This window comes from Eumetopias jubatus, unplaced genomic scaffold, assembly GCF_037043125.1.
Source record: "Eumetopias jubatus isolate StellerSeaLion01/CBP00866 unplaced genomic scaffold, mEumJub1_p1.0 scaffold_13, whole genome shotgun sequence".
NCBI lineage: Eukaryota > Metazoa > Chordata > Mammalia > Carnivora > Otariidae > Eumetopias > Eumetopias jubatus.
Genome location: NW_028274819.1, coordinates 9,995,276 through 10,005,868, shown reverse-complemented (window position 1 = coordinate 10,005,868; position 10,593 = coordinate 9,995,276). Strand labels below are relative to the sequence as shown.

Below are 10,593 nucleotides of genomic sequence, written 5' to 3'. Positions count from 1 at the left end.
TCGAAGGTGAGGGACCGCGGGCCAGCCGGGAGCGGGGCGCCGGCGGGGGGGGGGGGGCGCGATTGGGGGGGAAGGGCGGTGACCCCCCCTTCGTGCTGGGAACCCCCAGCCGATCTCCCCGGACACCGGGATCCCCAACTCTGCTTCGACCACGCTGGGACCCCCCAGAATGCTTCCTCTGGGCGGCGGGGCGGGGAGGGGGGGCCCTCCGGGCTGGCTCCCAGGGCTGGGAGTCTCCTGGAGGTTACTGCCCACCTCTACCAAAGTTGGGCACCCCCTCCCGGTCCCCCCAGCACACAACTTTCTTGGAGCTGTGTCCCCTCCCAGGCTTGGTCCTCCTTCATGCCTTCCAGGACCTGCAGTCCCCTCTAAAGTCTGACACCTCCCACCCCTAGTGCACTTCCCGAGTTTGGGGACCCTCCGCTGTGCTTCCCTGGAACCTCATACAGACCCAGACTTCCGGACCCCCTTTGAGGCCTGGACCCCAGCATGCCTTCTAGGATCTTCCATGCCTCTTAGGCTGGCACCCCAGCCCTCCAGCATGCCTTCCAGAGGTTGGGCCCCCTGCCTAGAGACTCAGGCCCCTGTGTCCTTTTCAGGTGGACACCCTACCCCCAGCCTGACTCCTAGGAGCTGAGACCTCCCCATTGTGCTTCTCTGAGACTAGGACCCCCTTCAAGACTGTCACCCACTTTCTGCAAAGCTGCTCCCTCCCCCACGGCTGAAATTCCCCTCGAAGCAGCTACCCCTTCCTTACTCAGGGCTTGGAACCCCTCCCCAGCATTCCTCCATGGGCTGGATTCCCCCCCACCCTGAAAGGCTTTCCCTGGGCTAGAACCTTCTCGAAGTCGAAGTCGGCATCCCTGCTGCCAGCCACCTCCGCACTCTGAGACCCTCCCAAAGTGGTGAACTGCATCCTGCCAGCCCTCGGAGGCTCCTCGGGGCTGTTCCACCCACACCTGTCCCTGGAGCTCTGCCTCCTCTGATTGTTGCCCCCGAGCCCTGGAGTGACCTCACCCCCCTCACCTCAATCCTGAGAGGACCCTTCCCAGCGTGGGGATCTAGACATCTACACACAATCTACAATGTTTTCTTCTACCGCTGCCCCCCACCCCCCAACACACCCTCTGTGGTTTTGGAGGTCAGCTCCTATATCTACCCAGACCGCCCTCCCCTTTTCCTGGGTAGCCTCTGCCCCTCCTCCAGGTCTTTCCCCCTCCTCCAGGGTGCTGGACGCTGGAGGAATGGGACAGAGTGTGGGAAGGGGGGGCAGAGGTGCAGGCTGACATCTCCCAGCCCATTTGGCTTCTCAGACCCTCACTGGAACATCTCGCCAGCCCCTCTGGCCCCTCCTGTGCTCCTCTCCACCAACCTGGGTAGTCAAGCCTCTGTCCCCACCCTCTCTCCCCAGCCCCTAAGCCCACAGCCTACTACTCCTCAGCGTGAACCTGCCCCTAGGGATGGGGCGGTCCGCGGGGCACCACTGTGCTGGGGCTGTTGGGCTACAGGGTGGTGGATCATGGCCCAAGTTTCAAGCCTAGCACCCAGATACCTTTGGAGTCCAGGAGGGAGAGAGGAAGGCCTTCCTTTGCCTCAGTGTCTCTGTTTCTGTGACTTGGGGTGGGGGGCGGGGGCAGCCTTTGTCCACTCCTGCTTGCTGCATGGGTAAGGGCATCTCCTAGCCTCAGGCCTCCTCACTTCAGGATTCTGGACACCCCAGCAGACCCAGACCCCAAGAAATCAGGCTTGGACTAGATTAAATGGTTGATCCCGAGGCAGTTGGGCCATTGGAGGGTCCTAGGCAGTCCCCCCCATTAGTCCCAGGGGCTGTGGTTCTCCCTAGACACTGTTCATCCTTTATGAACCCTCAAGGGGCCTTATGGGGGCTGGGGGCCCCTGGGGAGGAGGGAAAGGGTACTGTTTTGGGGGTGCCCTGAGCCCACTAGATACCAAGGACGGCCATGGGCCAGGCCCCTTGCTTCCTGCAGAAGTCCCCATGCGTCCTCCCCCAGGACCCTGCACCCCAGGCAGAGCGGTGGGCCTGGCCCGCTCAGGCTCCCCATCTCCTGAGCCAAACTTTCCCTCCTGGCCGTGGGTGGGGGGTGGGGGCTGACGCCACAGCTCAGCCATGCGGCTGGCCTGGCGGGGAGGCTGTGCTGCTCCCTCCAGAGAGATAAGAGGAGACTCAAGAATGTCTGTGGGGAGTGGGGGGGGGGGGTGCTGCCCGCTGAGGCGGGTGGAGGGAGCCAGGGACTGGAGAAGTGTTCCCAGAGCCTGAGATGAGCGGGAAGGTGCGCCGGTGCTGAGGGCCAGGAGTCTCGGGGGCCACGTGGGAGGGGGGACCCTGGCGGGGAGCGGGTATGCAGTGGTGTGGGGGAGACCTCAGGGCCAGGCCTCCGTGTGCGCGTGAGTGCAAGTGTGAAAGCAAGTGAGTGTTGTGCACGTGGCTATGTTGTTCCTGAACTCTCGCACTTGGGGCTGGAACCTGAGTTCTTAGTCTGGTCCTCACGTGGCCTTGTTCACTCCCTGTGGACAGTGGGGACATGGGCAGGGTCCGTGCTTTCAGCTCTGGGCCGGAGATGGAAAAAGCCTTTGCTGAAGGGCAGGGGCGGATCGAGACCCCTTGTCTGCCATGGCCCACTCTCTAGGAACACCCTGCCTATGTCCTGGGTCCTGCCCTGTGCAGTGGGCCAGGCTGTGCCCCACCCCAGGGTGGTGGGCTCGGGGCTAAGGCGCTTTGGGCCTCGGGTGGGAGGCTGGGACGGGGCGGCCCCCTCGAGGCTGGTACAGCCGGGCCCCCGTGACCGCCCTGCTAATCCCCTAGAAGGAGGCTCCGGCCGCCTGGATCGGCGGGCACAGGGCCTGCAGAGAGGGGACCCTCCAGGCAGGATGCCCTGGCTCCCGGCAGGTAACAGGGTCGTGGTGGCAGGTATACTCCTCAGCATCTTGGTTGGCTGGGACCTTGGATTCCCAGAGCCTGGTCAGGGACGGGGGCAAGACGACATCAGGGGAGTCCGACAGAACCTTAGAGGTTCTGGTACAGGCTCGGACCCTGCCGCTGAGACTTTTGTGACCCTGTGCTGAGCTCTCACCCTTTCTGGACCCCTTTTCCTTACCTGCAAGACAGGAAGGGGTGGCAGAGGTCTTACTGATGCCTTCAGATCTGATGAGCCTCGTCTCCCAGCCCTTGGCAGGAGGGCCGTTTTAGAGCATTGAAGGTGGAGGGTGCTGACCCCTGGTTCCAGGGGCACCTGGGGCTTGGGCGAGCAGTGCCCACCTCCTCCCCAAAGAAAGCAGGTGCTGGGGAGGAAGCCTTGGAGACCTAGGGGAACTGGGCTTCCAGCAGGTGCTGAAAAGGCCACTGAGAGGTGGGGGGACCTCCACTTGGCCTCCAGAGCCCCACCAGGGCGTTTACTCCTTACAGACCTGATGGGTGGCTTGGGCCGGTGACTTCCCTTCTTTGGCCTCATTTCCCCTCCTGGGGTAGGCAGGTGGATTGGACCAGACCAGGGGCTTCCAGTGAGGTTCTTTTTAGGCACCAAAGAAAGGCAAACTCATGGCAGGGGGTGGGGGCGGCGGGGCTCCCCACAGCCCCCAGAGCACCGGGATCCTGATTTGAAAGCCACTTGAGGTAGGGGCCGGCACTGGCCCCCTTTTCCAGGGGCCAAGACTCCGAGAGAAGGGACTTAGCCAGCATTAGCCAGAGCTGCCAAGCCCCCAGCTCTTTCCTCCGCCACCAGGGCCTTGGGGGAGGAAGGGTGGCCTTCCGGTGGGGACCAGCCTGTCTGCCTCCAGAGGGCAGGAGAAGGCCGCAGGGGGAGGCCACCTGATGATTTTGGGGAGAGGATGCCCACCTGGGACAGGAGTCTGGGGCTGAGTTGGGGTGTGTGATCGCACGGCCCTGTGCCCCATGTCAGCCTGTCTACCCGTCTATGGTGCACCAAGGATGGTGGAAGGGTGGATGGGGGAGGCAGCTGGACCCCTGACTGTCGAGAAGATGAGATGGGGTGCCTTCTGGAGGAGTGCTGTCTCAGCCCTTCCTCCCCAGGTCCTGAGTCCAGCTGGAGGGGAAATAGTAGTGCAGGGTCTGACTCATCCCCATGTTCCCAACACCCAGCACAGGGCACAGGGTGGCATGGGGCTGGGGTGGGGGCAGGAAACATTCTCAGGGTCATTGGAGGCAACATTGGAGGCAACAATGGCTGTGTGAACAAAGGTGGGGTGGGGGGGTGCACCCGAGGAAGTCATCACTCTGGGAGGGCCTGGGGTTAGTGCAGGGCGGGGGGGCTGGGGAGGAGAAGGCTGTCTCCCACCTGCTTGCCTCAGGGCCTCTCCTGAGTCTGGGGGCCTTGGCAGAGGACCCCTTGGGGTCTTAGGCAGGGCCAAGCAGGGTGTTTGGGGGAAAGACAAGTACGTCGCTCTGGGCAGAATGGCCTCCTCCTGGGGACCTGGCCCCCACTCTCTAACTCTCAAGGGCTTATAGGACTGGGGGGGCCCTGGCAGCTGAGGCTGCTGGGTAACAAACAGCCCAGCAAGGCTGCTGATTGGCTGCTACCCTTGGACTTTGCCCTCTGATAAGAAGGGGAGCAGAAATCATTAACTGGATCATTAACGGGGGCGGGGTGGCCCTGCCCTACCCAGGCTGTCTGCCCTTCCTACCCGCCGTCTTCCTCCTCATGGCCCCCTGTCTTGGGCCTCAGTTTCCCTCACAGCCTGGCTGTGTGTATTGGGGGGGGGCTCCTCTCCCCTATGAAAGTCTTCAGCCCCTGCTGCCACTGGGTATGGGTAGCCCCTGGGTTGGGGGGCAGCTGTCGGATATGTCATGGCCTTATGCACTCCCCAGAGCGCGAGTTCGGCTGCCTGCCCACGGTCCCTCTCCTGGGCAGATCTCTGCACTTCTTTGTGCCTCCACATTCTCATCCTTAAAATGGGAATACAGTTGCAGCCCCAGGACCCAGTTCCCCGGGTTTCTGCGGGGATTGGGTAAACTGGGTGTTCTGAGGCCTGGTACAGTGCCCGGTGTGGTAACGCCCCAGAAACGGCAGCCTGGATGGTGATTATTGTCCCACGGGGCTTGCACAGCCTCGTTCACCTGGCTCAGGGCAGGTATTATGCCCCCCACTTCGAGGTTGTATTGATCCACGGGGTAGGTCAGTGCCCCACCTTGGGCTGGGGCCTGTGGCCAGCGCTGTGTGCTTTGGGAAAGCCCCTCACCCTCTCTGGGCTGCTTATGCCAAGGATGGGGGTACCCCGCAGCTTTATGGGATGCACTCTGCAGGCAGGGACCCAGCATCCTGGAGGGCTGGCCCCCCGCGGGGTCCTGATGCCTGCTCCTGGTTCCTGCTGCCTCCAGCTGGGGCCCCACCCTGCCCCTCAGGGATGGGGAACTTGGGCCTGGGTGGGGGGGCTGGTGGCAGGGGGAAGGGGCTGACTGTCCTTTGTCTTTGCCTGCCGCACCCAGGCCGGAGCGTTTTGCATAAGTTGCCTCCTGGGAGTCCCGGGGCTCTGTGCAAGTGTAGGGGTGTCTCATTTCCAAGAGGGCGGTGCTGAGGCAGGAGAGGAAGGTGATGTGTCCGCCTCACTCAGGGCTGCCACAGCAGGGCCGCAGTGGGCCCCTGGGGCCCCTGTCACAGTTGGGTGCCAGCCTAGAGTGGGGCAGGGAGGGGGCCCCTCGAGTGCTGAGGGTCCCGAGCCACCACGGATGGCTGGGCTGGGTGACTTCCATTCAGCCCCTTGACCTCTCTGGGCCTCAGAGCCCTCCCTCAGAGGCTCAAGGCTGTGTGCCGCGTGATGTGAGCAGTGAGACCCCTGGAGTGCCAAGGCCTGGAGGGGGAGGGGAGGGAAGGAGAAAAGCCTGGCTTGGTGGGGGGCGGGCAGCTGGGTCCAGAGGCTCCACTGGCCTGGCCTATGGAGTCCCCAGGGCATCCCGTCCTCTGCCTGTCTCCAGGCTGCATCAGTGAGAAAGCGCTGCCTGCCTCCGACCTGGGTCCCTCCAGCTCTCAGATGGGACAACCACAGCCTCTGTCCCTCTCTGGAGTTTCGGGACCCTTCCTCCCTCGGGGCCCTCCCTCGCTCTCCTCTTCACCATCTCAGTCCCTGAGCTCTCTTCTCCCTCTGTGGTTTTCCCCTGTGGGGTCTGCGGCCTGGGGTAGGGGTAGCCGGGGTTCTGCAGTACTGTCTTGGCTCTTTTGGATCTGGCTCCAGCCAGACCCGATCGGGAGGGCTGTTGGCCTGGGCCTGCCGTTGGGTCAGTGAGCATTTGTGTGCACCGAGCGTTGGAGTCTGGGAGGGGTGCCGACATGGGAAGAAGCACAGGCATGCTCATGCCTCAGGGCCTTTGCACTGGCTCCCCGCTGCCTGGAATGCTCTTCCCAGATATCCCTGTGGCTCACCACCTTCCCATCTCGTCTCAGTGAGGCCCTCCCTGACTGTCCTATTTAAAACGGCAACTCGTCCTGACTCTCCTGCCACCCCCGCCCCTCTCTCTGCTTTATTTTCCCCGTAGCCTTTGTTACCTTCTGAAATGCTATGGATTTTTACTCCTCTATCTTGTCATCTGACTCTGCCTCCAGAAGGTCAGCTCCTCGTGGGCAGGAGGTTTTGTTTTGTTCATTACTACAGCTCCAGAGCCAAGCGTTGTGCCTGACGCATGGCATACGCTCAGTAATTGTTTGAATGAATGAGCACACGTGTGTGTCCGCGTGGGAAGGGGATGCCACTGTGTGTGTGTGTGTGTGTGTGTACGTGTACGTACACGAGCGTGTGTTTGTCAGTGGGAGTGTGCCCTTGTGTACACACGTGTGTGTGTGCTGGGGGGACATGCTGGTGTGTGAATACAGATAGACATGGGTAACCCTGGTAGAGACCCGCCCCCACCCCAAGCTGCGGGGTCTCTACTCTGCCCCTGTGGGGAGGGCCTTCCCCAGCCTGCCTGGCTTGGTCCCTGTATGACGGAGATGGGGCCGTCGGGTAGGAGCTCACTTGGCCCTGTAGCATCAGGGCGGGGGGCCCCCCAGAGCAAACTGAAGATCCCTGGGGACTAGTGTGGGTTCCCCACAGAACACGTTGCAGCTTCTGGGCTTAGTTCTGTTGGACCTGGCTTGGGAGCCTCTTGGGGCTCTGACTTCAGCCTGTGTCGACCCGAGGACGGGGTGGTAGCTGTGTGGGGTCTGGGGGGGGGACATAGCTACAGCTCAGGGGTGGCCAAAGATTCCAGGTCCCCTGGAGGAGATGGGGGTTCTTTTGCATTTTTGGCAAATAAAGGCAACCATGGCTCAGATTTAAGGGCCTGATGGCAGTGACCTAGGAGCCATATCCTTGTCATTCAGCCCCCAGCTAACTGGAGACTTGATGCAGAGATGCAAAGGATAGCTTGCAAAATCAAGCGTCTGACCGGAAGGCATTTTGAGTGAGAGGGTCTGGTCACAGGTTGAAGCCTGAAGCGGGGACCGCTAGCAGTTATTACATTAATCACAGATCGTATTAATAAAGATGGAAAGTTCAAGCCGAAGGAGGTGAGAGCCTACTGTGCCCTGTCCCAGAGTGAACTAGTTTGGAGCGCGTCGATTAGGTCAGGCCATGTTAGGAAAGAAGTGACAGCACTGGGGGCCCGCTGTGATGGAGGAGATCGAGGAGGGGCTTCCAGAGCAGGGAGGCAGTCACAGGCTTACCCACCGGGGTAGTTGGGGGGGGGGGGGCTATAGCCAAGGCCTGGAGGCTGGACTCTGCTGTGTATGTGCCAGAATAACAGTATGGTACCGATCATGTGTCAGAGGGACTCGGGAGAAGGTCGGAGGCCCCCTCAGAGGCTTTCTGGAGCAGATATGCAACAGGTGGAGAGGCATGGGCGAGAGGGGCAGAGCCTGGGCAGGAGAGGAGGGGAGCCCCAAGAGAGAAGGAAACAGCGATGAATGTTATTTGAGGAATGGCCTCTGGGGAGTGAGGAGCTTTCCTACCCTCTTGTTGAAGACTCGGGACCACTCCGTGATGCAGGGATCCCTGCTTCCCTCAACAGAGAAGGAAGCGGAGGCGCAGGGAGGGCAGGTCACTTGCCAAGGGTGGCATAGCATTGAAGGGGGGCCCACATTAGCTGCTAGGCCTCTTTGACCCTAGGAGTCCCTGAGGGCATCATGGGGGTGCTAGGGTGGGCAGTCCCCTGAACCCCTACCATCCTGGCTCCCAGCCATGGCCTGGAGCCGGGGTGCCCTCAGATTCAGACGCCTGGGGTGGACACTCAGGGCAGAATGCGGGGAACAGGCTTGGGCCCTGTCAGCCCCAGGTTCTGATCAGCTAGGCCTGGCCAGCATCCTTAGGCCCTGGCCTCCCCTGCCCACAGCCACGTGGCCGACGGGATTTCCGCCATGTTTGGGACATGAATTGACAAGTGCCCCATTGACGGGTGGGGGGGGAGGTGTGGGCAGGGCACAAGCCTCCCACTGTGCCGTGTCCCCACCCTCCCCCCCGTTCCCTGGGACAATGGCTCAGACTCAGCCAGCGGCCACAGCTGGTCGGGGGGTGGTCATGAGCATGAGGAGGGGGAAGGGAGGGGTCCAGGGTGGAGGACCACCTGGGCCCCCACCCGCCCTCATCCTGCACCTGGCTCGTATCCCCTCGGTTCTTCTTCTGCCCAGCCGGGTGGCCTTAAAGCGAGGAGGAGAGAAGAGAGGAGGGGGCTTCCTCTCCATAGCCCCTATCCCAGCCTGCCAGGGGGCAGGGCAGTGTCTGGCTCCTGTTAGAAGCAGGTAATAAAGGTCCTAATTAATGAGGAGCAGCTGGGGCGCATAGCTCAGCAGGGCAGAGGCGGTACCTGGAGGGGCCCTGTCTAGCCCTGGACCCTGACCATAACACGACCGGGTGGAGGTCCCCAGACCCAGGCAGGCCTGGTTCTAGTGTCCTGCATGCCACTTTGCTCATTCATTCCATGAACATTAATTGTGTGCCTACTGTATGCTTAGATGCTTATATCCCAGAGAGGCAGAACAGGGCCGGGCTCATATCCCGGGTCCCACACCTGTAAACTTTGGGCAAGGCATTTATCCTTTCTGAGCCTGCTTCCTCATCTGTAAAACGGAGAACAAGGAAACCACCTCTCCTGTAGGGTTGTTATGGGAGTTAAATGTGAGCCATATAGAGTGTGGGCACAGGGTGACCACTCGGTGAGTGAGCTATGGGCAGCGGATGGGCAGGGGACAGACCCTCCGCCCACCTGTGAGGGCTTTGCTGGGCAGCCGAGTAAGGAGCTGGATGAGAAAGGAGGCTGCCAGTCACGGGAATGGGAGTCAGAGGGCGCGTCTTGGAGAAACTTACATGTAAGCCCAGTGAATGGGAATGGGCTTCCTCCAGCAGAGGGAACAGCATGTGCGAGGGCCCTAGGACCGAGAGAGGTGCGGGGAGGGAACTGGTTAGGGGAGGAGGCTGGGGGAGGCAGGTAGGGGGACCACTGTGGACCTCCAGGAGGGCTCTGGTTATCCTCAGCAGCGGGAAGTTGTGGAAGGGTTTGAGCAGGGGGCAAGCGGGGATACTGGTGGTGCCACTTTCTGACTGTGGGACCTTGGGCAGCCTCCCCAACTCCCAGGGAGATCTTGAGGCTCAGCAGGAGACACGTTTAGCTTCCTGCCTGGCCGGTATCTGTTGTTGGCTCAAGGATGTTCCAGAGCTCTTTCTGGGAACAGTTGGGGAGAGGGGCCCCCCAAAATGTGCTGATGCCTTCCTCCAGGGTTCCTGGGGGCTCTGCCCCAGCCTCAGGAATCTCTGCGCTCTGGCAAGCCCCCACCCCCACCCTGTCCTCCCGAATGTTTGATTAGAAGTTTCCAGTATGATTTCTGGGGCAGTCTGGTGGCATTTGCCTGGTGGCTGGACACTTTCGGCTGAGCCGTGTGGGGAGAACGTCCGGCAGGCCTTGTGGGGTCCCAGAGAAGGAGAAGATGTGGGCTCAGGGTTCCTCAGGAGGCCCACCAACTCCCCAAACCTTTGATTTCTCCCCCACCCCCCCCAGTGGTTCCCTCCTCCCTCCTCTGTCCTCCCGTCCTCCCGGCCCCTGGCACGGGAGGGTCTCTCCTCCCCTCAACCACATCTGGTTCTCGTTAGGGTCTCCCAGGATGCCTCAGCCTGAGGCCCCCCTATCCCAAGGGAGGTGGGCAGGAGGATTAGGGGTGATTAGGAGTGCTCCTGGCCAGAGGAGGGGGAGGAGGGGAGGAGGGGGCCTGGCCTATTATAAATAGCAACACCATGACTCCATCACCCCATCATTCACTGTAGATTCCAAGTTCAGTCTCAAAAACCTGCAACATCAGCAGCCAGGGCGGGGGGTGGGGGGGTGGGGGGGTAATGCTCCAGTGCTCCCTCCCTCCCTACCCCCTGAGGAAGCCCCCTCCCCCCTGCCAGCCCATAAGGTGGGGCAGCCCAGAATGGCCAGGAAGTCTCATCCACCACCAATCACACCTTCCCCCTTGGAGTCAGGCCCCTGTGCCCGGGTTTGAATCGCCCTCGCTGTGTTGCCTTGGGCAAGAGACTTAACCTCTCTGAATAAGGGGGATGATGCTAATAATTGGGCGATCCTCCTGTAAAGCCCTGAGAATAGTGGCGGGGCCCGGT

The 10,593-nt window shown here is 61.5% G+C and overlaps 1 protein-coding gene across 1 annotated transcript in view; it reads left to right on the top strand.

Annotated features, from left to right (window-relative positions):
- Nucleotides 1–2,889: 2,889 nt before the first annotated feature.
- MYRF (myelin regulatory factor) overlaps nucleotides 2,890–10,593 on the top strand; it is a 28,071-nt gene continuing 20,367 nt past the window's right edge. Inside the window, exon 1 of the mRNA XM_028117892.2 lies at nucleotides 2,890–2,908. Within this exon, the coding sequence (XP_027973693.1) occupies nucleotides 2,890–2,908 (19 nt within the window). The remainder of the gene's footprint in view (nucleotides 2,909–10,593) is intronic.